This window comes from Seriola dumerili, unplaced genomic scaffold, assembly GCF_002260705.1.
Source record: "Seriola dumerili isolate Sdu_G_001 unplaced genomic scaffold, Sdu_1.0 BDQW01000088.1, whole genome shotgun sequence".
Taxonomy (NCBI): Eukaryota; Metazoa; Chordata; class Actinopteri; order Carangiformes; family Carangidae; genus Seriola; species Seriola dumerili.
In genome coordinates this window covers 10,088,900-10,115,923 of record NW_019174343.1, presented here as the reverse complement: position 1 = coordinate 10,115,923, position 27,024 = coordinate 10,088,900, and the positions used below count along the sequence as shown (strand labels likewise).

The window sequence follows — 27,024 nt, the reverse complement described above, 5'->3', positions numbered from 1 at the left end:
TAAAATGCTTCACACATGTCTCTTCAACATATCTACTTCAACAGTGCAGTGCATCTGTCATCCTTGTGTTTGTGAGTAATCATTTGGCAACATGTTCGTAGACTGCACCTGTCTCCCAAGTCAAAACCACAGTTCCTTCTGCTGCTGCTGGAACAGCTGCAGCCGCTGGTCCGGCAGCGACCACTGCTGTGACCAAACCCAAAGACACAGCCAAGGTAGACTCTACTGCTGCACGCTTCTCAGACCCTTTAATGCCTCCACAACTCGAGGTGTAGCCTACCTTTTGAGGCTTGCTTCGGTCATCGCTTTGTTTCTTTTTTTTCTGCAACATCTTTGAGTCGCAGAGTCATATCAGGTTTTGTCACAGCCATTTCCTGAAATCTCAGATACTTACTTTGGACATTTCTCGCTTTGGGAGTTTCTTTGAAAACAAGTAGCTGCTTTGGCCTTCCTTTTCTTCCACTTTGGAGATGACCAGTTGGGAAATATGAGAAGGCTTTTGTTCTTTATTCTGCAGCTTTTTGCTCAGCATGCCTGTGCTTGTTATTGTATTTGCTCATAGTGCACTTACAACACCACACATACATCACAAATCTGAGTCAGCCAGAGGAAACAAATGAAGGGGAGAGGCCGACCATTTGTCACTACTTCTAAACTAATGACTCCTCAGGAATCAAGATGGTGGAGGCTTTCTTCTGCTGAGATCGCTGCCCTGTCTTTACTATTTTGATATATCTGACTTTGTACGTGCACAGTGGACCTGTAATTTTACTTGACAATAATAGATTTAAATTCATTGCATTTTAGAGTACCACCGCCATCAAAACAGTCAAAGCTGATGTGTCTAAAGTTGATCCTGCTAAAACATCAACGGCTGCGGGTGGAAATGTGTCTGTGCATGGGAGAAAAGAAGAAACTAAACCGACACAAACGAAGGTAGACGAACCTGAAACCAACCAGGGTGGAGGCTGTCCCATACTTTTGTCCTCTGTATTTTCTGTAGAATACTAATGGATGTGACAGAAGATTCTCATGGTGCTTGCTGTCCCTTCTGTGTACTGGACTAATGTGTTTAAGAGATGCTTTCAGGGCCTGTAGGGACTTTTCTTTTCTGTCAACTTTGGGAAAATGTCTTGGGTTTTAAGAAATTTATGTTTTATTTTTTTTCTGGGGTGACATTACAATGATAATTATTATGATAAATATTATATCATATTAATGGTCATTATTATTATTAGGTTTGGTCTGGTATAGATTGATCTATTTTTTTATATTTAAATTGCATTATTTTCATGATACCTCTTTTTACTCAGGGCTTTTCAATCAATCCGACATGCAGTCAGATTTGTTGTGTTGCTTATTTAATGATAACTGATTGTGATTTACAGGTGCAGGTGGAGGTTCCTTCCCCAGCAGCTAAAGGAGCCAAAGAGGTAAAGACTTCCTAAAGCAGTATGGGTTTGCTCTGAAAAGCATGTTGCTTGCTCCAGTGTGCTGACTTGTACTGCATGCACAGGCACCTGCGGTGGATCCATTCGATGCCCTGGCCAGCATACTACCATCAGCTGATCCTGTCATGCCCCGGCAGCCTGTATACACTGGGCCAGAAGTCACAGAGGTGCAGCATAGCTACAGTGTGCATGCATGTGTGTGTGTGTGTGTGTGTGTGTGTGGTGTGTGTGTGTGTGTGTGTGGTGTGTGTGTGTGTGTGTGTGGTGTGTGTGTGTGTGTGTGTGGTGTGTGTGTGTGTGTGTGTGGTGTGTGTGTGTGTGTGTGTGGTGTGTGTGTGTGTGTGTGTGGTGTGTGTGTGTGTGTGTGTGGTGTGTGTGTGTGTGTGTGTGGTGTGTGTGTGTGTGTGTGTGGTGTGTGTGTGTGTGTGTGTGGTGTGTGTGTGTGTGTGTGTGTGTGTGTAAACTGCAGGTATGTGATTGCACTGAGCTGAAGCATGGATCTGGTGAGAGTAACCGTGTGTGTTGCATGTGTCACAGCATGGCATTACCTCTGAGAGGGCTCAGAAGTGTGGAGAAAGAGACGACACGCTGCCTCCAGGCTACAGATTTGAAGATATGGTCAGTTCTCCCCAGTGTACCCCTCTTCATCTCCTTCTCTGATTCAGTGCCAGTGAAATGTGTTTTTTTTTTTTTTTTTTTTTTTTGTCCCATTGTCCCCAGACCTCATTGTCAACTGCTTATCCTGCCTATGAAAACTGTTCACAGTGAGGTCTGTTGATTATACAGAGCAATGGGCAAGTTTCAAAACATGATTTTCAATGCAGTGAGCACCGCAAACAAAACTCCATTCACCTCCCTTGTATTGAGACGGACATGAGCAGGGCTGAGTATTGAACCTCAATGATTTCTTTGGTACCGACTTGGATTCAGTGGTTGGTCAGATTCATCTGGCTTCACTCTGGTTAAAATTGTTCCTATTTTTAATTAAAATTTTGCAAGTTTAAGGCAAAGTTTTTGTTCCTCAGACAACATTTGACATCTGAGGAGTCTGGCTTCTTTGTTCAATAAAAACAGGATTGCATAGAAAAGTGTGTTACTTCTGAATAAGGTATTTGCAACCCTTACCTAAGCTCAAGTATCATATAAGCACAAATACTGGAAACTTTGTAATGATTCTCAGCCCCAGAGTCAGAGATCTCAAAATCTGGACGCATGAAACCAGAGTTATCTGCATGGCCAGATAACAGCAGCCAATATTTGTTTACTCACAATTATTTCAGCATTTGAATTTCTTGCCTCCAGTCTAAAATTAACCTGTGTTTTTTTAGGCTCCAGTTCCCGCAGATGTTAGACCCAAGGACGTTCCTGTAAGTGAAGCTTTCATAATTCACACTTAAGTGAAGTCACAGCCTCCTGTATTCAGCTCATTTTGCTCCAGATAAAGTTCAGACAGAGACTCACTCTTTGTCAACTTTTCCTAACATCAAAGACAAATGAACACTCACACACATTACGCACATACATGCACACATACAGGAAGCACTGTTTCCACTGTGTGATCTGCTGGTTCCTCTAGAGTGGGGAATGTCTCATTGCACTGGTGGGTGCAAACAGAGGAAAAGACCAACCTTCTCTGTTCGAACTTGTTCGCTCTTGTCCGACCAAACCCAAACACTCGAGTAGATATATGTGTACGACCCCACACGCACACACACACACACACACACACACACACACGAATGCTCTGACACATCTGTTACACGCTTTGATATCCACCCATATGTAGGTTACTATTTACTCAACCTCAACACACCCACATTTGCATCACAACCAACTCCCACTTTGTCATCTTGCCCAGCAAGAGTCTTATTCGGTTCTGTGTCTCATGATCTGTTTCCACCCTGATACTTTCCACCAGTGTGAGTTGTGTTTGAGTTGTGATTTTAGTTTTTGTGTTTATCATGTTTTTGCTAAATCTACTCAACTCTATACGTCGAATGTGTCTTTTTAGGCAGTGTATTTGTATTTTTTCTGTTTCCATGGAATTTTAAGGGTGTGCCTGTACTTTTCCTTCCCTATTGGTACATGCAGTCTGGTTTGCATTATTTTGCCCTTTTGTTTGCCTTCTGACTTAGTCGTACATGCCCTCTAGTGGAGGATCATGTGGCTGATATGGAGCATACTGTGGAGTCATTCCTTTTAAAGTCAGTCAGCAAAGATTATTTTAAGAATAAGTTTTGAGTCGTTATCTGGTGGGGTTTTTTTTTTTCTCTCAGAAACCACTGAGCACAGACGAGGCCCTGGATTCCCTTTCAGCTGGATTCATGACTTCCACTGATCCAGCTGCACCCAAGAAGCAAGAGGTCAGAGTCCTCAAGGCAAAGATGTGTAGCATGTAGCACTCAGTTGTTTGTCCAGACTCTACCTTCACCATCCCATGTACCCTCATGGCAAAAATCCATATTTAAAATTCCCAGTTTGGCATGTCTGTTGAAGATGGTATTGTGTACCCTTAAAGTCTTGTGTGAAATTGACAGCAAATGTTTTTGTTGTTTTAAAAGTCTAACAAATCCTCACCTTCTTTTTTTTTTCTCCATGTAATATATAGAAGAAAGGCCATGTTGACAGTGTCAGCGCCTCATCTGCTGGCCCTGCTAACTTTGCACCACCCCCTGTAAAAACTGTGTGTCCTGCTCCTCCTGCTGATAAGAAAGCCAAGATGGAGAAAGCCTCCCATGATTTCTCTCTGGAGGCTGGACTTCCCTCTGTTCCTGCTACGGTACTTTAGTGTCAGATATCTGTCTTGAAATTTACAGAAATACTTTGCTTAAAACTTTATGAGGCGCTAAAGGTGCTTGAACGTCCTGTTTTTCTGAGTTATTACTACATGATACAATTCCTCAAAGTGAAATATTTAACTACTTACAAATGATAGTTGCAGCTATACTCTACTACTTAATTGTAATAAGTGGTGTGTCTGTTTGCTGTTGTAGAAAGCAGTTCCTCCTGTGGCCGTATGTCCTGCTGCTCCTGCTGATAACAAGGTGGAGAAAACTGCTTCGGATTTCTCTCTGAAACCTTCCACTGCTCTCATTTTCTTCTTTCTGGGGTTAGTTATTCATTTCTCCTCCTGTTCTCTCCTCAGGGTCACTCTATATCTGGAGATGCTCTCAGTGCTCTTGGCGACATGTTGGCACCAGACGAACCAAAACCTGAATCCCCCAAACTCAGGCCTGAGGACATCGTCTCGGTATGGGACACAAACACTCACTGACACAGAAAGCCTCCTGTTGCCGACATTTCTGTTGCATTTGTGTTTCAGTTCCTCACAGAAACCTTTTCTCACCAGAGGATGCCTTATTTACTCCTCTTTTCCTTTTTCATAGGAGGGCAAATTTAAGAAGGAGAAGGGTGTGCGTGTGGGAGAACGCGAGGACACACTTCCTCCAGACTACAGGTTTAATAAGGAGGAACTCATGAAACTGGCTCCTCCTAAACCTGAGGTGAGACTGGGACACATTCACATTAAGGCTCTTAAAATCATACTTTATAGTGTGGAGCTTTTACATATGATGTCCAACTGTGAGGTAAACACATCAATAAATGCATGATAATGATTGATCCTTCACTCTCTCTCCTCCTGCAGCCCTCCATGGGCACCGGTGAGGCTCTGGACATTTTGTCTGGAGACTTCATGACCTCCTCTACAGCTCCTGCAGTCAAGGCTCCTGTTGTCACCCCCCCAGCTCCTCCTGCACAGGTACGCTGTTGATTTATAACTGGAAAACAGTAGACAAAATAATACAAGCAAAGATAGTATCTCATTTCTTTCATCTAATGACGTCTCTGTTGATTATTGTAGAAAGCCTCTGCAGTTCCCCCTGTGGCTGTGTGTCCTGCTCCTCCTGCTGACAAGAAAGCCAAGATGGAGAAAGTCTCAGACGATTTCTCCCTGGAGGCTGGACTTTCAGCTTCCACTGCCACGGTACAGTGCAGCAAGCTCTCACTTGGCCTATCGAATCTGTTGATACGTTTTGTTCTGCTGTAGGTGTACGCATATGTCAAATCAGTCAGTCTAAGACATCATACACACACTGATACAGTCAGAGTAACTCACTCTTACATTACAGTGGTAGCATGATCTGTAATGTCCATCAAGGATAAACGTCCATAAATCTTAGATTTCAGATCTTGTCTGTCAAAATCATCAGTCAGACTTTGTCCTCAGTATCCGGGTGACTGCTGTCTCGACAGTTTGAACAGGAAGTGCTACCTGCCAGGACAGTGACTTCCTACGATGCAGATTTGCCAAGCTTTAAAGAAATAGTGACAAATACTGGCAAGATGATGCGATGGTTAGCACTGTCACCTCACAGCAAGAAGGTTCTGTGTTCGAACCTGCCGGCCGGCTGGGGCCTTTCAGTGTGGAGTTTGCATGTTCTCCTTGTGCCTGCGTTGGTTTTCCCCCCAGGTAATCCAGCTTCGTCCCTCAATCCAAAAACATGCAGGTTTAGGTTAATTGGTGACTCTAAATTGCCCATAGGTGTGAATGTGAGTGTCAGCCCTTTGATAAGACTGGCGACCTGTCCAGGGCGTACCATACCCTTGCCCAATGTCAGCAGGGATTGGCTCCAGCCCCCCCGCAGACCTAAAAGGATAAGCGCTTTGGCTAGTGAATGAATAAACAAATAGGCCACAGGCTAAAAATACAGAGGTATTGGTCGTTTTAATTTCAATATTCTGACATTGATCTGTCCATTCATTTCCCTAGATTTCTTGTTCGTTACAGTATAAGGCTTTGCTGATGTTGCCTAGCTGTTATTTTTAGCTCATGATCCCGTATTGAAGTCTGCATGGCACCTTACTGACTTGACAGTAGAGCTGAAATCGATGAGCTGAAGTTAGGGACTGTCTCAAACGGAAATGACAGTTTTCTAATGTTATGTCACATATCACTGAAGTGCAACTCTTAAATCAGTCAGGTTATTAGTATAAATTTAATGTAATCTGTCTTGTCTGGTGTAGAGAGTTGAATCTTCTGCAGTTCCCCCTGCTAATAAGAAAGCCACTACTAGAAAGGACACCACTGACGGCAAGATCAAAACTGATCAGGTGAGATAGAGATTTAAAGATTTCTTTTTCTCCTATTTTTCATTACCATAGGGAAACTATCAATGTATGACAGATCAGTAAAGCACAATCTCCTGTTCTCTCCTCAGGGTCACTCTATATCTGGAGATGCTCTCAGTGCTCTTGGCGACATGTTGGCACCAGACGAACCAAAACCTGAATCCCCCAAACTCAGGCCTGAGGACATCGTCTCGGTATGGGACACAAACACTCACTGACACAGAAAGCCTCCTGTTGCCGACATTTCTGTTGCATTTGTGTTTCAGTTCCTCACAGAAACCTTTTCTCACCAGAGGATGCCTTATTTACTCCTCTTTTCCTTTTTCATAGGAGGGCAAATTTAAGAAGGAGAAGGGTGTGCGTGTGGGAGAACGCGAGGACACACTTCCTCCAGACTACAGGTTTAATAAGGAGGAACTCATGAAACTGGCTCCTCCTAAACCTGAGGTGAGACTGGGACACATTCACATTAAGGCTCTTAAAATCATACTTTATAGTGTGGAGCTTTTACATATGATGTCCAACTGTGAGGTAAACACATTGATCCTTCACTCTCTCTCCTCCTGCAGCCCTCCATGGGCACCGGTGAGGCTCTGGACATTTTGTCTGGAGACTTCATGACCTCCTCTACAGCTCCTGCAGTCAAGGCTCCTGTTGTCACCCCCCCAGCTCCTCCTGCACAGGTACGCTGTTGATATGCTGTTTTTATTAGTGCTTGCAGCCAAAATCAGCCAAAAGCAGGGTGATGTACAGATAAATCACTTCAACAGATGATTTTATTTTTGAACAAACAGGAGTGATGGTAGGATCTGGTGCTGTTTCTTTAATATATACACATTATAAGTCAAAGACAAATTATGGTTTTACAGGGGACAGGGGGCTCTGTGCCTCTGGACAGAGCCAGGCTGGTTGTTTCCTCCTGTTTCCAGTCTTTGCGCTTAGCTAAGCTAGCTGTTTTGTAAAGTGAGAGAATGGTGTCAATCTGCAAGAAACTCTCTGCAAGAAACCAAATAAGTTTAGTTTCTAACAATGTTTTAATTTTATTTCTTTATGTCAGCGGGAGCTCTGTGTTACCACTAACAGCTGTTGTCTCACTTTTCCAGGGCAAAGTAGAGAATTTATCAGCTCTGGAGTTACTCGCTGGAGACTTTGTGGCTCCAACTAAAGCTTCTGGAGTTCAGGCCCCCGTCCCTCCTTCTACCAAGATACCAGAGGTAAAGCTATAGCTGTGAATGTGTGAGTGTGTGTGTGTGTGTATGTGTGTTTGCATATCTGTGAACTGTTTTGTCCTCCTATAGTATAAGTCTCTTTACCAAGTTAGTAGAATAAATAGAAATAGTTTTGTTTCTACTCTGACCTGTGTGTGTCGCTCCTTGCATCCTCTAGTGTCCCATGTCTTTTCAGTCCACATGTCTCATTGTACTGTATGTCCCTGTTTCTCTGCAGAGGACAGTTTGTCCACCCGGCAGAATTGATGTCAAGCCTGCTCAACCACAACATGGAAAACCCAAGATTGAGAAGGTAGCCATAACACTTTTGTTCTTTGACAATGATGTCTTACTTTACCCTCTCTTGTGTTGGATTGTCTTTTTACTTTTTTCACTTATTTTTGAAGACTAACCTAAATTGTATGTATGTTTTGTATATATATATATAGATGTGCATGCGTACATATTTATTTTATTTTATTTTATTTTATCTGATCCCTCATAGTAACTGAGCGTCCCTTTATTTCCACTGTTTTATTCTGTAGCTCTGTGAATGTGACAAATAGAGAAACTTGAAACCTGAGCTTGCTATCAAAATTATCACAGCTAAATTACAATGTCCTGTTCTCTCCTCAGGGTGACTCTCTGTCTCTGGATGCTCTCAGCGCTCTTGGCGACACGTTGCCAGCTGATGTACCAAAACCTGAATCCCCCAAACTCAGACCAGAGGACATTGTCTCGGTATGGAACACGCAATCTCTCACCAACATACACACACCCAATCAAAGTATCGTTTAGAGCCATGATGGCACAATGCCCTCCTCTTGTTTATTTCCATGTGTGCATGTGTAAGTTCATGTGTATTTTTGTGAGTTTGAGATTTTCTTTTCCCTTTTCATAGGAGGGAAAATTTAAGAAGGAGAAGGGTGTGCGTGTGGGAGAACGCGAGGACACACTCCCTCCAGATTACAGGTTTAATAAGGAGGAACTAATGAAACTGGCTCCTCCTAAACCTGAGGTGAGACTGGGACACATTCACTCATAAGCAATATGAGCTGAGTTAAAGCACACAGTTCCTCATTATTTCCTCTCCTCCATGTCCCTCCTCGCTCTCCTCCTGCAGCCCTCCATGGGCACCGGTGAGGCTCTGGACATTTTGTCTGGAGACTTCATGACCTCCTCTACAGCTCCTGCAGTCAAGGCTCCTGTTGTCACCCCCTCAGCTCCTCCTGCACAGGTACACTATTGATCGGTGGAAGCAATATTAACATAGTAATCCCTGCCTACACAGATTTTATAAATCTCATTCTGTGCCTCCCTCAGTCCTCTGGAGACTTTGCTCTGGATGCCTTGGCGGGAGACTTTGTTGCCTCCAGTGCTGCTCCGACGGTGAAGTCTGCTGCTTGTGTTCCCACAAAAACTCAACCAGGGGTAAACACACAAACTACTTAAGTCTCTAAAACCTCTAAAAAGTTCCGTTATAACCTTTTTGTCTGTGTGTTTGTGCACTCAGATGGAAGCAGGAGCAGACAACGCCCTGGATGCTCTGTCAGACACCTTGAAGGATATCACACCCGCCCCTCAGCCCATCCCAGTTGTTCCTGCCAAAGACATTGTCAAGGTAGCCAACATCGGAGAGAATATTTTCAATTTCAGAATGCTCCTCAGTGGTCTGCCAATAACTTCAGCTGTCCTGATTTGTTTGGTTGTTGCAGGAGAAAAAGATTGTTGAGGAGAAGCTGATTAAGATGGGAGAGAGAGACGACACGCTGCCTCCAGAGTATCAGCCCTCTGAGGAAGATCTTAAGGTAAACTGACTTCTACATTTGTGCACTATGAATACTGTGTGTGCTAATTATTACAATATGTGACAGATAACTGACCCTGTATGACTTTTATTGTTCTTTTAATTCTAGATAAGAGAATAAGGTAATTTGGTTTGAGGATTTTTACTTAAATGTTTACTGGGACATGTTTGTTTAAAGTACGGTGTTCATTGTTGCTTTACTGTGTGTCTCATGTACATCAATTTCATTTTAAAGAAAATGGCAGAAGCAAAGGCAAAAGCAGCTGCAGCACCAAAGGAGGTAAGTCCATCATAAAGATAACATTTATTTATTTTTTTTAAATAGAATGTGAAGATGGCATTTAATCCCCTGTCTTCCTCTGCCCTGTAGAAGACCATGGATGATAACACAGCCTTAGACCTGCTTTCCTGTGATTTCTCTGCTGCTCCCAAGCCTGCTGCACCAGCTGCATCATCTGCAGCCACAACAAAGCTGGAACCTCCTGTGCTCGACTCAGAGCCCCTGAAGGTAGCACAGAAACTAAACTACCTTTGCACCTCGTCCCTATACGACCCTGTACCCCTGTATGATATTTTGACATAGCTGCATTCCATATAGGTGAGGCAGTTCCAGGGTCTTGGTATTGTGCTTACTGGTTGACTGGAACGGCTTACTGGGACACTTAATGTAAATTAGCCATTGTTAATGGTATTATTTCCACCTGTGCAAAATGTCTGCTATGAAAAGGTTGCTAGAGTATGTTGTGCTGGTTCTTAGATACCATCCTTAATAATTAAATAATAATTCTACCTAGTAATTAACAAATGAAAGTTACAAGTTGGACATTGGTCTATACAAAAATGTTTCTGATTGTAAACTAAAGTACTATGGGCTACTGCACTAGTTTAGTACATGAACTGATTATGAGTTGATCATGTTTGATAAGTTTGTTTATCACTTTTTTTTTTCTTTCCTAGCCAATGGCTGGTGCTGTTCTGGACTCCCTGTCTGGCACCCTGCTCCCAGACGCCCCAGAGTCCAAATCTAAAACAGACAAATCAAAGGTAAAAAGAAAATCTGCGTGAGATCAAGATTCTTTCATCTGTCGGTGTTATTTATTACTCTTTCACCTTTATTTAATAAAATTAAAAGAGTAACTGAAGACCAGGGCCCAGCCCAGTGTGCTGCAGTCATCTTGGATCTACTGTGTAACTGTAGCTGTGAGCTGTGTTAAATTTAAGGGTATTTTTAAGCGGTAAGAATTTTTATGAATAGCTTTTATTCCTAAATTGGAGCAAGAGTGAAGGGTTTCTACTTTGATCTTTCACTTAAGTCTGAACTTAAGAAACATTGTGATGAATACAGGCCCAGATCTGAATCTTTGTACAGCCTGACATCTACTATTAAAAAATCTGTTACTGAAGAATGGCAGTCCATAAGTACATTATGTTACTAATTTTAGACACTTTAAGTTGTCGTTGTTACATGGCGCCCTCTATCGGCCGTTTACTAGCATCTACTGTATCAGTGGTCACCGCCTCACAGAGCAACGTGGAGCTGTTGAGCTTAACCAAGGTGTTAACTTTGTTACAGGGCAAGAGCAAGTCAAAGTCAAAGTCAAAAGTAAGAAAATCACCTGTTGAATGGCAACCTAAATAAAGCTGGATATGCACCATTACAAAATTAATCTGTGCGCTTATAATTAAGCCAAAGCGCAAAAAACGATCGGTGGAGCCAATCTGCTCCTGCTGGCTGCACACAGCTGCATGTGATGCACTCTCCTCTCTCTGCTTTGTCTCGTGTCAAATTCCTCAACTAATTACATCAAATCTGTATTTAATTTTAATTTAATTATTGCATGCAAAAGTGCTGCTTCTTCTGTCCATTTTATATATGTTTTAAAAACTGTAACCTTGGGTTTCAGAAACACCATGCTGAAGAGCCGTCTGCCACTGACCAGCTGTCAGCGCAGCTAAGCTCAGACGTTGTGCCAAGATCTACAAAGCAGGGAGGCAAGAGCTAGAGCACTTGGTAAGGTTTGCTGTCATCTTTTTCACAATTTCACCTGATAAAAAAAATGTAACATGTCAAACACAATGAGGATAAATGTCGACGCTTTTCCTCTGACATTTCATGTGGCACATGTTGTTGCAGGTTGTTGGGGCAATTTGTCCTCAAGGCCACAGGGACGCATCAGTGAGGGAGCTGCTCTCCGGAAAATTATTCTCTTTTTTCTAGATCGTCAAGAATGTATACTGGATGAAAGACAAGCCTAAACATGCCCATAACATACACACACACACACACACACACACGCACACACACACACACACGCACACATGCACACACGCACACTCTCTGCGTGCAGCACCTTTCTTGTTCGGTTTGACATGTATTCAAGAATGAGGAGCTTTTGGTTTCTATCTTTGGAGCAAATGAAAAGAAGACTTTTTAAAACAAGATCGATGTAAAGAGTGAGCGATGAACAGACAAAGAAAGGAGGGAAACTGTGGGGAAAGAGAAGAGAAAGTTTAATAGATGTAAAAAATAAAAAACAAATGTTCTGCTGGTTGTTGTGCTGAATGTGCTGAAGAAAGGAAGGGTTTGCTCATCAGAGTCCTGCATGTACATCTCAGCTGACAGTTTCTATCTTTCCAATGATACACTAATATCACAACACACCTGTTATGTAAGCCTGGTGGTATTGTGATGTTGGTTGGAGCAGTGGTTACTGTCAGCTTGCGTGGGAGCAGTACGGAGTGGGTGTATAGTATTGGGATGTTTGTGCAATCTTGATGTCAGATGCCATTGACACTAGTGTACAGCTTAGTTTGCTTTTATTTTGGACAGCACATAGTTTACATTATTAAATATGTGGAGGATTTCCAGGAGGTGTTCTGCTTAATTCTGTATCCGAGAGCTTCTTGCAAATGCCTTTTACTTTCTGTAGAGAAATATCTGTCACGAGAAGGGTCTTTTTTTATGTATTTGGCCATGTAGAGAAAAAGATTACTGGTGTCTAGAAGTGCATTTAGTGAACCAAGGTGGTTACAAGCTTTGTAAACTGCCATTTTGTATACTGTAAAAAAAAAAAAAAAAATTTTTGCTCTATATAAGACAACACTGTGTAATTTACAAAGAGCTTTCAACTGTAAAGTCACATCACTATAATTTCCCCAAGGTTATTTTTTCGTCATGTCAAAGGTTGCGTGTGTTGGTGTGAGTCAAAAGATATGAGAGATATTTTAGATGTGGGAAAACTAATTGAATAAAATAAATATGAAAATTAGAATGGTGTAGTTGTTATATGAGAGTCTGGTTTCTACAAACAAGAAACTCAAGTTAACATGAACTGTCTTAAATAAAAAAAAAAGCCAAATATAGCAGGAAGAATCAATAACTGCAATGTTAAATCAATACAGACTGTTTTCTTTCAGGTGCAAGGGAAGTGTGTTCGTATTAAACAGAACGGGAAGCAAATCTCCTCTTAAAATATTTTTCTCTCTCGACTTAGTGGTTTTTCACTGTGCATACAGCTGTAGCAGCCCACTTCCTTTTGACGTGGGGGGGGGGTTTCAACAAAACAAACTTCAACTTCTAACTTTATATTTTTGTGCCAAGACCCTGAATGACTGATGGGGGATTCAAGTGAGTGGGTTTGATGTGTAAAAAAAAAAAAGAAAGAAAGAAAGCAACATAAATAAAGACAACTACAATTCATTGCAGCCAAGAAAGAATGCTTGTCTACATTTTATTTTTTATTTATTTTCTTTTATTTCATTATTTTCTTCTTTTTTTTTTCAATTTTGTTTTTCAGTTACAAAAATTCAGACAGTGGGATAATTGTGAAATACTGTACATCCATTTTCTAAAAAACAAAAATACTATTTGTTTGTCATTACTTTGAAACCAGAGAAATTTGAATTGTGAGAAAAAAGAATCAAAAGATAACTATATAAAATTGTAGAAAAGGTTATTTAAAGTTTTCAAAATTTGAAGTTAGCCTCCTGCAGGACAGAATGTTAAGCAGAGCAAATCATTTTCTTAACTGTAGTTATTTGATTTTTTCAGGGCTGAAGTTAAATCACAAAACTAAATTACAATAACTACGGTCAAAAATCTGTGTAGGGAGACTATTCTAAAAAGGAAAGAAAACATGGGCTGTTAAAAGCAGAGACTGTACATGTAACTATAAGTGAAATCTATACAAAAGCAAAATTGATTACATACATTTTCATAAATTTCTAAAGGGAAATAAACAAATCAGAATACTGAATTCTAATGTTCTTGGTTTCTATTCGGTTTCCATTCCCTGTTTTCTGTCTTTATCAAGACTCGTGGGGCTTGGATAAATAGAAAATCATGTCGTCTCATGTTATTTCATTAAAAGAGTTCAAACTGAATGTGACAGGGCGGCGTCATCGACCATGAAACCACAATGTAATGTGAACTAATGAAAAGCTTTCAAAGTATTTGATGCGTTGAATACTGAACCACTTTAAACACTTGTTATATTTTCTATCACACACAGCGAGATTATTTTAGGTTGCCAATTATTCACTGTGAATTTGTCATAAAACTAAATAAGATGAAGACTTATTTCTGCAATATTAACACAACACTGTAAAATAATTGCAGAGCGACATTTTTAGAGCCATTTACATTAAACGTGTCTGTTGGTCATCAATTGTTTTCCAGGAGGCATCGTCCGTGGTCTATACAAGATAAACAAAGTATTTAGAAATAATAATCAGAAAATAGATTATTTCAGTGACTCAGTTCTGTGTTCACAATAGAATTAAAAAGGAATCAGGAAACCTTTGTAAACATTTATATTTATATATGTATATATATATATATATATATATATATATGTGTGTGTGTGTGTGTGTGTGTGTGTGTGTGTGTGTGTGTGTGTATAACTGGACAGCTAAGTCAATAAGTAAAAGGAAAAAAGCAATAATTACAAAAATGTAGACACTTTCATTTTGATGTCTGTGATGAGGTCGGAGGACTTAAACTAATGACCTCTGTATTTCTACCAGTTCTAAAATCCTGGCTATGGCCCCAGGTGGAAAGACAATATTAAATGAAAAAAAAAAGTTAAATAAGTAGCTTACTTTCTTTTGTAATGGTGTGGGCACCTCCGTGTCCTCGTATCTACAGTAAATCAAAAGTATTATTTAAAACTCACGCAAAACTCATGCAAATCATTACACTTATATTACAGCAAAGTCACCAAAGTTTAAATAAAAAAAGGCAGAAAAAATAACAGACTGAAAAATTCAGGAGGAAAATGTAGAATTTAACACAACAGGTTTCAGCTTTCCAAAGCGCATCATTCAACAAAAACGAGATGTAACGGTAGCCTAGAAGAGGGCTGTTCTTTTAGGTTTAAGATGTAGATTTAAGATGAACTTACGGTTGCAGTAAAAGGTGATGATGATGAGGAGCAGAAGAAGAAGGCCACAGCCACCAGCCAGTGGGCCCAGAATGATTGGAGAGCAAAACATGTCACTTTTTCCCCCTACAAAACATGACCTCATTTACCACCACCAAGACTGTAATCTGGAATTACACAGTAAACAAGTGATGTGTTGATGTTTTGATGCACTGTTAAATATTAACATTTACCTTGCTTGTTACAAACACAGGCCTTGGTAGTTGTGGGTAGAGTTGGTTTGGTAGTGATGTCCTGTGGACGTGTTGGAACTTCAACTTTTTTTTTTTTTTTTTTTTTTTAATAAGACAAAGAGGAACAATGTAAAGTGTTAGTGAAAAGCATCCATCATGTCGTGATTAGACCAGACTTATGAAACAAAACTAACCTCCACTCAGTCGGGTTGTTTCGCCAAATACCAGAACGTTTTTCACCAATGTGGCACAGCAGTAGAGGCCGCTGTCCCTGCTCTTGCTGAAGGATTTCAACGTAAGAATATTTTTCTTCATGTTATTGTTATTGAAGACAGTCTTGAGGGAAGTACCACTTTTTAAGTTGCCATTTATGTCAAAAGATGCAATGTAGTCCATGTCTGAGTTGTCCAGAACTCGAAACCACATGACCATAGAGGACGTCTGAGTAGGCGCGCATTTAATTTCCACTTCGTCCCCGTCCTTTGCTTTTTTGTCAGCTCCTGAAGCCATTTCTAAAAGGTGTGATAAAATGTGAGCATTAATAAGCTATAATTCACCTCTCTGTTTTCAAGCACGCAAAAGTAAAAAGACCAGAGAACACTTTAAAGCTGTCACATGGTAGTGAATAAATTTATCAGTAAAATTTAGGTTGAACTTACGTTGATAAAACACCAGAATCACCAGAATCTGAATCCATTTTTGGTCCATTTTAATCTTTCAGACGACAAAAGCTACTACACAGGTCTTTGTGGTGCTTGTTGGAGGCTGCCAAGAGATAATTCAGTGAGATATCAAACCACGCCCCACCTGTAACCTTCTTCTCTGCTGGTGTCAAATGGGATCATTGCAGTGGCGCTTTGCAGAGACCTCCTGCAGCACGGTCGTGGTCTGCAAGCGGTTTTGAAGTGGAGCCCACCCATCTGCACTTAACACTCCTCTGCCTCTGGTTTGAAGCATCGAACAGTCTTTATCCACAATCTACTGACACACAAGTGCAGCACTGCACAGTATGTAGGCTGAGAAGGATGAGGTAGGAAAATAAAAAAAAAAACAGCACACAGCACATTTTATTATCTGTCTGGGTGTGTGTAGCAGAACACCTCACACTAAACACAACGCTGTTTCTGTAAATCAAACTGTGCATTCAATGGCACATTACACATTTCAAGACACTTGTCTTCACACCCAAATGTGAACAAAAAATTTGGCCCAATGAATTTCCTCAAGCAAGAATCTGCTCTGTGATTGACTTTGACCTCCCTCCTGTGTGTAATATGACATATTGTGGTAAGATTAACACAATATCCTTTCAGTTTCAAAAAATTATCATCTGTAATACCATATTATTGTATTTTAGTATAGTAAATTCATAATACATGTTATTTTGGCCCTTTCTTCACGTGTGACTTTTTGTCACTCACTCTGAGCCAGCTTGTGACAGTGCTCTAAGTTTTGGCCTTTACACACTGTATATTAATAATGTGTTAATACTGTTGTTATGGTGATAATATCACTCTGATAGAGTTCATTTAAATAAAGCATCTGTGTTTCACGGCTAACCGCACCAAACAACATGTTAATAATCAGTATTACATACACTGCATCAAGGTGAAGATTTCAACAGCTAGATGGCAGCAAAAGCAGGAATTGTTGCTCTTTCATTGTATGAACAGTGAATCACTGAATCATTAGTCACAAAACTGCTGCCGCTCCACTCAGCAAGGGCTGACACTTTAAACTGGCCATCACCCCAACCAGTGATGTCACAGCAGGTGTTTCACCTTTGAGAGCTGAAAAGAAAAACAGAGCTAATGGAAAACACCTGCTGTGACATCAGCGGTGGGGTGTGGCTAGAAGTCTGCATGTTTGGATGTCTGAGCGCACAGAGAGCAGAGCAGCAGCAGCAGCAGCAACAGCAGCAGCTCAACGTCTCAAATGTCTTCAGTGATTTGCTGCGTACAGTGAGAGGAGTCATGGTGTAAAATGACCCTCAAATGTCATCAGAGTTATTTGAAATGTAATGATTTTGACTTGGACTTTGGAGAGAGCTGCTACCTGGTTCAGAGGGCTTGTGTTGTGATGACCCGTGTAAAGTTCTGTTGAAATCTAAAGTAAAAATGTCAACACAACTGATGTGTAACATGACCACGCTTGTAAAGCAGCATTTTCCATTAACAACAAAGGGACATAGCTTCAACGTCATAGCGACAATTAAGCATAATGACACCTGTCGCTTGATGTGAAATCTGGTCTAACAGTTGTAGGGAAGTGAAATTTCCTTCACATCAAGTGAGGAGAGTGACAGCGGCTGTGGCGCAACTCAGGGCCCGTCCTATTTCCTGTTCAGTGATGGAAAGTAAATGCACCGATTTAGTAATGGGCAACAATTGCTGACATTTTGCTCTCCTGTGGGCGATTTCTCTGTTCCATCTGTGGGTGGAGATAGACAAAGAGAAACAAATAGAGAGTGAGAACATGATAATAGAGAGGGAGAGACAATATTATGTCTCATTAAACTGTGCTGTGGAACATTTTCTTTTCCCGGTCACATTATTTCCTCAAAATGCAGATGCTTGTCATTAACTTAACTTTGATTTTTGTTTTTCATGAATTACTATGACATTAACTGCAAATGAAACCGTGATGGAAACCAGGTTGCTTTGAAGTTTTGTGTCATTTTCAGTAATCTGGGGAATCTGTTGATGCTTCGTCTCAGAGGGGAGACCCAGTCAAAACGCTCTCAGTTAGCCCACTTCACCTTTCCATACTTCTGTTTCAGGGTGAGTCACTCACAAATACACCTGCATGGGCTTCCCTATCTTAGTCACACAGGGGGTATCCAACCTGAAACTTGAATGTGTGTGTGTGTGTATGTGCGTGTGTGTGTGTAGTGGGTGACCAGGGAAAGCCAGTGAGAGAGTACCCTGCACAGTAGCGTCGCATAGCTTGACATTCAAATGCAGTCAGAAAAGACGTCTTTATACTGAAAATAGCAGCATCCTCAATACCAGTAAATGAGCATCAATGCTTCTTCACCAGTCCTTCCCCAGTTTGGCTCACTTGTCACTGCTCTGCTGCTGTACTGGCACTTTCAGGCATTGTGGGATATGAAGCTGTGAAAAGGAAACCAAGAGCAACGAGAGGTGTAAGTAGAAATGGAGGAAACATACTTACATGCTTGTTCATCATTTCTTATGTTACTAGGACTTCCTGTTGGGACTGTCTATGTGGGATTGGAAAATAATCTCTGCATTTGAATTTATATTTTATTTTTGGCTTTTGCTAAAAAAGCTGAAATCATCATTCCAAAATCATCAAATCAATCATTTGTAATTTTGTATTTAATGTTCAAAATGTGATGAGCAAAGTGAATGTATTCAAAAGAGTCCACTGTTCCATCGTACTTGAATATATAGGGTTTATATACACAGTAGTCATCCAGTGCACTCTCTTTTGTTTGGTTTGAGACTTTGATGGTTAAAATAGATCATGTGTTTGATTCGACCTGTAGAAATATATACGACTCTATCTGTTGATCCTGTAGCGCATGAGCCGACATATTGCACTATATGTTGTCTGCATGGTATTTGTATGATACAACTTCAGCGCTTTACATTTACATGTTTGAAATGAGAAATCTTACCATTCACGGCTGTCTTAATATTAATGGTTGTTGAATATTTTAAAGGTAATGGCCTTACATGTAAAATCGCTGTGTTTCACTGATCTCTGATATACGGCACGCTGTGCATATTTAATATGTATTACTCACTCAGGAACACGTACACACCGTCTCATGCAGAAACAGTCAAATTAGTTTTTTTTAATGTGAAGTCCAACACTTCACATGTAAATAAATGCCTTCATGTGAATTTACATAATTACTCTTTTTTGAAAGGCATATGTAATATATAATGTAGTTACATGCTTCAGTTCAACATCTGCCACATTGTCTTTGTTTTTTTTTTTTTGATTATTTCAGTTGAAATTCAGACAGAAGTTAAAGTTACATGATACATTTTTTAACAAGAACCTAATTAGTGGAGGCTGTATTAATTACATTTTGAAACTTTTAAACAGTAACATAACATACATTAGTGTTTCTCTCGAAAGCTTCATAGTTTTAACAGATAATTTAATATCACTATATTTATACTTGCTTAGGTAGTGACAATACAAATTGCACACAGCAGCTTGCTATATGTAATTATGAAAAGAAGGTGCAGGATACAACACACACAAATGGTTTACAAAATATATTGTGTATAGTTTATCATCTTCACATGTATTTCATTTTTCATCTTTTGTTTTAAATACACACGCGTCTGTTTGTCATTAGAAACAGCAGAAACAAATCCTCTGCATTAGATGACCTACAAATCTGCTGTGATCTGCATTCAGTCATGTTTCCTGGAACTGATAAATGTGATAACATTATTTCCTGAAACATCTAGAAAGAATCACAATAATGTACTGCACATGCAGATACCAGTTCATTTCATTTCATTCATTTAGTTCATTATGTACATCTAGCTAAAACTAAAGCTGTTTAATACAACAGTTCAACATTTGTAAAAGTTATAATGTTCAGTAATCTTCAAACTGTTTTAGAGAGGTGCTGAGTCAACTTTACCATCTCTTTCGTCATTACCAAGGGGCTTTGGTGCTGCCGTTGAACTGTATAGCATTAATGTTGTGAATAATCTTGACCACACATTGAGCTGTTCTTATCAAATTGGCAACTGAATGTAATCTTGGTCCACCTTGCTTTGATTGCATATGTGGTACAGAGACAATGTTGAAGTCTGTTGATACAGCATGTTGGATTTTGTTAACGTAGGCAGTGTATTTACAGGAATGCATCAAGCATGTTCCTTCACTGTCCTTATGATTTACTATAATACAATTTGATTGATGAATTATTAAATAACCTACACACACACACAGAGACACACACATATGCATTGTTAATAAAGATATACTCTTGTTGTATTGTTGTATTGTATCATATTTTATTTCATCCAATAAAACACATTGCAACAAGTTTTCTTCCAGTTTTTATAAAACTTTTTTTGTTGTTTTTTTTCTTATAGTATTCTCAGCTCAGAGCTGTAACGCTTCTTTTGTCTTTCTCTCTCTGTCAGTGCTTGTGGTTCGGTCTGTGGTATTTTTGCGGTCTTTTTGTTTCAGACTAGATGAAGAGCTCAAAGCTGAGCGAAGCGATAGCATCTCAGTGAAGACGCTTCGCTCTCCTCTTTCTCCAGCACACAGGAAAGGGTAGCACACACTCGCTGAGACCCTCAGTTGCTTTTTTACACTTGCCAATCGCACAGGTGTGCATGTGTATTGCTTGTGTGTGTGTGTGAGAAAGAGAGACAGAGAGAGAGGCAGCAAGACATACACACCTTGCTATAAAATGATTTTGGAATTTAAGGTTGTAACAATGCAGCTCGTTGCCACACACTGGAGGCAGCTCAACAGAAACTGAATGTGATGCAAGTTTACACATCAAAAGTAAAGGAAGAAACAAAACCCTGTCACTCACCTACTCAACTTCCGCCAAACACAATATTGACAATGGAAGTACAACACCCACTTCCAAACCTCTTCTTTCTCTTCTCTTACACACACACTCTTTCAGATGTACGACACAACACGACAAATACTTTCAAACTTAGGACTTTCTTAGTTCAAGTTGTTATCTATGCACAAGTCATAGCTGTCGTGGAGACAAGCGCAGCGTTTGACCTCTAGGTTATACCGCTATTATTCCTGCTGTTGCAATAGTGCCCTTGAGCAAGGCACCAAACCCCAAAATGTCATTAATCTGCCTTAGACTCTCATCCGTTTGAACAGGAGACAGTGAATCGTTGTAAAAAAGAAAGAAATGCTTCCAGATGTGTTTAATAAACAAACATAACATAACACAATAACTTTTCTATAAAAAGAAAAGAGCCCCCTTTGTAAATGATTGTAAATAAATCATTTTATTGATTCCTCAGATTTATGCTCCAGGAAAAATCAACTTGACAGTGCTGTTTTCTTTCAACATTTAAAAATACATTGAAAGACAAAAACACAAATAAATACCAGGGAGCAAAAAGCAACTGAGCAAATATAGCATTTCTATTCAGCTGCTTTGTGGTCGACCTGCTTCTCTTATGTAAGTAAACACATTTGGTTTCTGTGTGAAGGTACACAGTACATCCGTATCACAATATGGGCTTTGAGGGAAAAATAATCTGCATATTGATAGATTATTGATTATAGACAAAAGATTATAGCACAGGGGGTATTCAAAGCTTGGACTTCTGTCTTGTAAAATATGTAACTAAAATGAGTCAATATATTACAATATGTTACATGGCTGCTGCTGTTGAAGATTTAAAAACTCTTCTCTGGCCAAGCGCACATTTCACTGTAACTACACATGACATGTTGCTGTTGGCAGAATAGATCTTTGGGGTGAATCATGTCCTTCATGCTCCAACGGACGTCGGCTCGAGCGAAGCACTTCAGCCACTGCAATCACAGACGCAGAAGTGTTAGTGTACATAAGATCTTCAATAATCACACAGCATTAACATCCTATGATTTTTGTATCGTAGCAGTTTCACTTAAACCTGGAAACATTTTGCAATATCACACATGCAATAAATTTTATATAAAATTACACATATAATGTACATACTCTGAGTCACACATAAGCTGTAGATGCAGTGCTTTATCTTTATCTGGGCATCTGTCTCTTGCTTAATGGAGAAAAACGAAAAACAAAGAGATTAAAGTAAAGTCAGTTACAGTCCATATTGTTACAGAAGCAAAATTAAACAATTTAATATTTAGTAGTAGTGATCTACTTACTCGAAGTGGTGGCGACATTTTTTGGGTAGCCCTGTAAGCAAAAATGTGTCCAAACAAAAAAAAACACTTAGAGATACAAAATGCGTACAAAATATACATTTATGTGTCTTTTTTTTGTTTTTCTTAACTCAAACACTTCCACCTCAAAGCTGTCCAAATAGTTTCACAATCATTTGTGAGCATAATTTGCTGTGTGGCTTTGGCATGAATCTCTGCAAACGGTGCGCTCTTCCCTACCGGCCCTCTCATTATTTAACGTATTAAACAGGCGGGACTACTCACGGTTGAAGTAGTACAGTGTGCAGATGAGAGCCAGACCCAGGCCCACAGTAAGTCCAACCAACGGCCACAGAACCATGGAGCCGCAGACACCTACAGCTAACACACACGATATATACAATTTGATAGTTACTTGTTTGGTTACTTCTCCTGGTACGGTGAAAAAGATTTATACTGTAACTTCACAAAGCGCTCATACATACAATAAGACACAAATAAAGTCAAATTTGTACACAGCAGAGCTTCATATAAATGATGCACTGCCACAAATACAATGTTTCCCTCAATGAAAAATCCTGTAGCTTACCCTGTGAAGGATTCCTCTTATTGCAGTGACAGACTGACTTGACTGGTGGTTTGGGTTTTGTCTTGGGAGGTGATGTTGGAGGGGTCACTGCCAGATAAATAGAACAGAGAACAATAAAGACGAGTGGTAACTAAACACAAGCAGTGAAGAAAGACTGTAAAGAATCTTTTAAGCAGAGATTAAAGGGGACCCAGCAATTTTTAAATGGTCCCTATTTTTCAATCTTTATATACAAAAAAAAAAGATTCTGACCAGGATCTCACACACATCACAAATCCTCTCTACAAATACGTCATGTATGTTGTTTGTCTGCGTGTGACTCTCCAGTAAAGTCTTATTGGGCCAGCGGACAGTTTTTCTTCAAATTTTTCTCCTTTTCAGCTCAAAGATATTCACACACTGATAAACGAACCCCGCACACAGACAGGTACGATACAGTGTTACCTTTTGTAGATCATTTTTGTTTAATCCATTTATTCTGCAAACTTTTTAAGATCAATTTCATTCTACATTAAATGACCGCACATGTGGACGGGCCGCACCAGCTGGTCACAGAAAAGTGTCCGACCACAATCAAAAACAAAAACAAAAAAACAAACCATCAACACTATAATATTTCTCATGCACACCTCTTACATGTGCACATGTCACCACATGTCTGTGGTGAGTGGTACTGAGGTTTGGAGTGTCCACTAATTCTTTGTATCAGACCGCCACACCCAGGTGAGTAAGGCAAACTATGAGGAGGTTGATAGCGTAGAATCTGGGCAGAAATAACAACGCTGAAGTAAAAGGATAAATACGTAGTAACACATGTAACTTTTTGAGGATACTTGACAAGGGAGATACAGCAGGAAACATTAGAAGAGAGGAACGTGAGACTCTGGTTCCTCTCAACGGACTCAAACTGGGTACGCCGCAGTACATGTATGCAGGTATTTAGTGGCACGTAATGTTTTAAAGTCAAAATCTTCATTGTGTGATAAATTTTAATATATTGTTTAAAGTGTCAAATTGAATCAGATTTAAATGCAGAGGTTGGTTTCAGATTTGCATTTAGCCACTTAATTCACTTACTCCTCCACCTGCCACCTGAAATTATATGGATGTATTGAAACTCCACAGCCGCTTGATATGAAACTCTTGATATTTAATTGCACTTGAAATTTCAGCATACAAACCTCCTGGTCGGAGAAGACTCCCAGGCTTCCATATCTCTTTACCGTTCCTGTCTTTTAGGACACAGGAATAAGTCCCTGTGTCCTCCGTGTTCACATTCATGACGCGTAGCACAAACATGCTACCTCTCTTGCTGAATTTAAACTTTGTCTCGTCCACATTAAGCCCATAGTTAACACGGTCAGCGTTGTTGCATTTTCCAAGGAACTGTACTTGGGGAGAACTGCGGAACCAGTAGACAGAGTCACAAGAGATGTTAACGCAGTCACACTCAATAATCTCATGACTGGCGATAGCAGGGTAATGAACTTTGATGGGTTCTTGAAGCAGGATCTGGCTCGAACCTAGGGGTAGAAATAGAGGGATGTTTGAGATTTCATCAGACACATAGTTGTAGTACAACTGCTACAGTCCAAAATGGGAGTTTACGGATATGTACCATTGACGGTTGAGGCTCTAAAACACTACAACAAAGTCAAGGCCAAAAACCCAAATTTTCAAAAATACATGGATTTTCTAAAAATGGTTACTCCGTCTTGTTTTGACGTCTGAGGCCGACTTGGCCATTATTTGGTGTTCAGAAAGGTTTGAGGAAAAGCTGCCTGCAACGTTGCATCCGCAGTCTGTAAGTCAGTCTGTGATTAAGATTAATTATGAAGCAAAAGCACAAACAAGTGATTGTGCTTCGAGCACGGCAGAGGAATGTACAAACACAACTGGCAATTTAGAAAAACTACAACTATCACCATGAGTATCACAAGAATGGAAATGTGAAGAAAGCTCTTGCATATACTTTAAACTTGTAAAGGTGACATTTTGAAATTGCTTTACAGGGAGACTGAGCATTTATGCAATGGTTAAGGGATGCCGTCATTGGAAGAGCTATTTCATCTAATTTTAGAATCAGTTCCAATGTCTATTTTATGTGTTTTCAAGTCAGGTATGAAGACATATACCTGTTGCAATCACTAGTCTTATGAAATATCTAAAGGTAAGTGGCAGTTCAAAGGATGCCTGTGTATGAAAGGTTAAGGTTCATTGGTATTTAGGTGGATAATCATGTCGTTCTCTCAAATATATATGAAATGCACAAATTGTGTGGCGCTCAAGAATTGATAAAGTCTTTATCCAGTGAGTTGACTATACAGTACGATACAGTTCATTTCAATGCCGTGGTAGAGCTATAATATAAAAAAAATGTAAATAAATAAAGAAAATTGACAATGATACAGACCTAATACGGAGCACATATTACATTTATGTAAGAACTATATCAATCATGTATACCAGTATTATTATTACGGCAGTTTGACTATTAGAGTTTCAACAAATGAACCAATGGCTACTGTGTTGTACTCGGTCTGTTTAAACTGTCTGAGTCATCTGGTGGATCATTAGAAACAAATTCACCTTTTAGCACAAACTACGGCTAGGAATGTTTTCTACATGTTTTAAGTTAAACATCAGATACACCTCAGTCTGAATAGACAACAACACATCCCTCGCTACAGGCCCCTGACAGAGTCATGATGTCGAGAATGCCGGAGGCCTACAAAACAACAAACAGAGAAACTTAGTGGTCTTACCTGCTGTCCACAGCGATACTGTCACCAGTGTCCATGCCAGCGGCTGCGGGATCATTTTGTCTCGTCCCCAGTGTGTGTACGCGTGTGTGTATCTTGAGTGGTAGCTGAGGGAAGTTGCTGATACTTTCTTTTCCTGCTATCTATCTGTCAGAGATGATGGGAGGAACTGAGCTGACAGGGCCCGGAGTCGTCAAGGTAACACCCTAATGTGACACACACAGGGCCTATCAGAGTGGGCCACCCAAGGCACTTAAACATGACAAACACACACACATGCACGCAGACACACACACACACACACGCACACACACGCGCACACACACACACATGCACGCGGACACGCGGACACACACACACACACACACGCACACACGCACGCAGACACACACGCACACACACACACGCACACACACACACACACACACACACACACACACACAGCTGAAAAAAATCACTTAAACTGAAATGATCATAAAACATAGACAGCTGGTAAACAGGATAACAGCATGAAAAGAATACCAATCACACAAAATGTATGTACCCAACAAGTAACGCTCTCACAGATGCAACACAAAAGCCATAAAGTGTCACACATCATATGGATCATGACAAACAGTAGAAAACGTGTGGTGATGTTTCATCAGAGCTGACATGATACCTCAAGCAATAAAAAAAGCTTTATGTTCACAGAGCAGCAGTTTGCAGTGCTGTGGTCTCTGCCCAGGTGCATGACCTAGAGCTCAGCGGAGTCCTACATGTGCAGCTTCATGCCTCACTGCAGAGCGCGGCAAGGGAATGCCAAAGTACGGAGCCTAAACTTCAGGCATTGACTGGAAACGAAGGGTCAGTGGTACGACCCCTGTTCCACAACGCTGTATATTATTGTTAAATATTCACTGGTGCGTGTATACAGCAAATTCAGCTCTTTCTTATAATTTACTTCTTTAACTGTAAAGTGTATCAAGACACGCTAAGAAAGCAGTAACACAAAACCCAGTGAGGTTTGTGCATGGGCATGCTGCTTTGCAAAACAAATCATATGAATTCTGAATATTCTCAGCTCTCTTCTGTGAAACGGTAAATTTGTTCCGATTGAATCAGAAAAAAAATCAATAAAACAGTGAAGTGAAATCATTCATTCTCTGTTTTTTCAATAGATTGAATATATTTCTCAGTTATTTGAACAAACTGAATGAGTTTTGACATTTAGTAAGATGGTTTAAGCTGAATTTGTCTTCTATAGAAACTGCCCTCTGAATTTCTTCTGTTGACAATGAGTTATTCTCAACCCTTTTTCTTTCTTGTCATTTGAATGTTAAATCATTGGCAGATTAAATCAAACTTAAATCATTAAGAAAAAAGCACAAGGGAGGTATTTACTTTCTAAATTTTCTAATGATTAATATTTTTATCTGTGCACATCAACTGAAGACCTCCAGCAAAAACTGTGATCTCGGATGAGCACAGATATGTTGCATGAAAAGACGAAAGTAAAGGTTCAGCTTGTGATGAACTTTGGAATGAGTCAGTTAGGGCTGCAGCTATCAATTATTTTCAGTACTGATTGATTTGACTATTAATCGATGAATGGTTTAGTCT

General features: G+C 40.0%; 3 protein-coding genes across 20 annotated transcripts in view; 1 reads left to right on the top strand and 2 right to left on the bottom strand.

Moving 5' to 3' along the window:
- Positions 1–12,688, top strand: part of cast (calpastatin) — a 36,276-nt gene extending 23,588 nt beyond the window's left edge. For 7 of the 18 annotated variants that reach the window (XM_022744911.1, XM_022744914.1, XM_022744917.1 and 4 more), the window contains 31 exons: positions 102–215; positions 808–936; positions 1,389–1,433; positions 1,517–1,618; positions 1,989–2,069; positions 2,780–2,818; positions 3,728–3,814; positions 4,060–4,230; positions 4,445–4,495; positions 4,597–4,701; positions 4,838–4,954; positions 5,098–5,211; positions 5,314–5,436; positions 6,477–6,563; positions 6,671–6,775; positions 6,912–7,028; positions 7,151–7,264; positions 7,685–7,795; positions 8,028–8,102; positions 8,426–8,530; positions 8,691–8,807; positions 8,913–9,026; positions 9,113–9,220; positions 9,303–9,410; positions 9,505–9,597; positions 9,832–9,876; positions 9,967–10,104; positions 10,554–10,640; positions 11,170–11,199; positions 11,501–11,607; positions 11,731–12,688. In XM_022744911.1, coding sequence (XP_022600632.1) covers positions 102–215; positions 808–936; positions 1,389–1,433; positions 1,517–1,618; positions 1,989–2,069; positions 2,780–2,818; positions 3,728–3,814; positions 4,060–4,230; positions 4,445–4,495; positions 4,597–4,701; positions 4,838–4,954; positions 5,098–5,211; positions 5,314–5,436; positions 6,477–6,563; positions 6,671–6,775; positions 6,912–7,028; positions 7,151–7,264; positions 7,685–7,795; positions 8,028–8,102; positions 8,426–8,530; positions 8,691–8,807; positions 8,913–9,026; positions 9,113–9,220; positions 9,303–9,410; positions 9,505–9,597; positions 9,832–9,876; positions 9,967–10,104; positions 10,554–10,640; positions 11,170–11,199; positions 11,501–11,599 — 2,931 coding nt within the window. In that variant the 3' untranslated portion in view covers positions 11,600–11,607; positions 11,731–12,688. The remainder of the gene's footprint in view (positions 1–101; positions 216–807; positions 937–1,388; positions 1,434–1,516; positions 1,619–1,988; positions 2,070–2,779; positions 2,819–3,727; positions 3,815–4,059; positions 4,231–4,444; positions 4,496–4,596; positions 4,702–4,837; positions 4,955–5,097; positions 5,212–5,313; positions 5,437–6,476; positions 6,564–6,670; positions 6,776–6,911; positions 7,029–7,150; positions 7,265–7,684; positions 7,796–8,027; positions 8,103–8,425; positions 8,531–8,690; positions 8,808–8,912; positions 9,027–9,112; positions 9,221–9,302; positions 9,411–9,504; positions 9,598–9,831; positions 9,877–9,966; positions 10,105–10,553; positions 10,641–11,169; positions 11,200–11,500; positions 11,608–11,730) is intronic. The other 11 variants (XM_022744922.1, XM_022744920.1, XM_022744923.1 and 8 more) reach the window with 9 other exon arrangements.
- Positions 12,689–12,781: 93 nt separating this feature from the next.
- Positions 12,782–16,116, bottom strand: cd8a (CD8a molecule). Its single transcript, XM_022744928.1, has 6 exons — positions 15,870–16,116; positions 15,405–15,722; positions 15,211–15,294; positions 14,999–15,103; positions 14,697–14,736; positions 12,782–14,291 (listed from the first exon to the last, which is right to left on the bottom strand). Exons 1-6 carry the CDS (start codon positions 15,916–15,918, stop codon positions 14,240–14,242), a joined length of 648 nt encoding a protein of 215 aa, XP_022600649.1. The 5' UTR covers positions 15,919–16,116; the 3' UTR covers positions 12,782–14,239.
- Positions 16,117–21,149: 5,033 nt separating this feature from the next.
- Positions 21,150–25,570, bottom strand: LOC111221799 (T-cell surface glycoprotein CD8 beta chain-like). The gene is made up of 7 exons (XM_022745367.1): positions 25,426–25,570; positions 23,842–24,183; positions 22,661–22,747; positions 22,357–22,452; positions 22,075–22,105; positions 21,902–21,962; positions 21,150–21,732 (listed from the first exon to the last, which is right to left on the bottom strand). The coding sequence occupies exons 1-6, from the start codon at positions 25,478–25,480 to the stop codon at positions 21,941–21,943; spliced, it is 633 nt and encodes a 210-aa protein (XP_022601088.1). The 5' UTR covers positions 25,481–25,570; the 3' UTR covers positions 21,150–21,732; positions 21,902–21,940.
- Positions 25,571–27,024: the final 1,454 nt, after the last annotated feature.

What these genes read in the sequence shown, in the direction of transcription:
- LOC111221799 (XM_022745367.1), bottom strand. Translation starts at nt 25,480, where the DNA reads ATGATCCCGCAGCCGCTGGCATGGACACTGGTGACAGTATCGCTGTGG. An exon ending in AGTATCGCTGTGGACAGCAG is followed by an intron (nt 24,184 to 25,425) that starts GTAAGACCACTA and finishes TTCTACCCCTAG; the next exon opens with GTTCGAGCCAGATCCTGCTT. An exon ending in GAGTCTTCTCCGACCAGGAG is followed by an intron (nt 22,748 to 23,841) that starts GTTTGTATGCTG and finishes TTTATCTGGCAG; the next exon opens with TGACCCCTCCAACATCACCT.
- cd8a (XM_022744928.1), bottom strand. Translation starts at nt 15,918, where the DNA reads ATGGACCAAAAATGGATTCAGATTCTGGTGATTCTGGTGTTTTATCAA. An exon ending in GATTCTGGTGTTTTATCAAC is followed by an intron (nt 15,723 to 15,869) that starts GTAAGTTCAACC and finishes CACACCTTTTAG; the next exon opens with AAATGGCTTCAGGAGCTGAC. An exon ending in CATCACCTTTTACTGCAACC is followed by an intron (nt 14,737 to 14,998) that starts GTAAGTTCATCT and finishes GATTTACTGTAG; the next exon opens with ATACGAGGACACGGAGGTGC.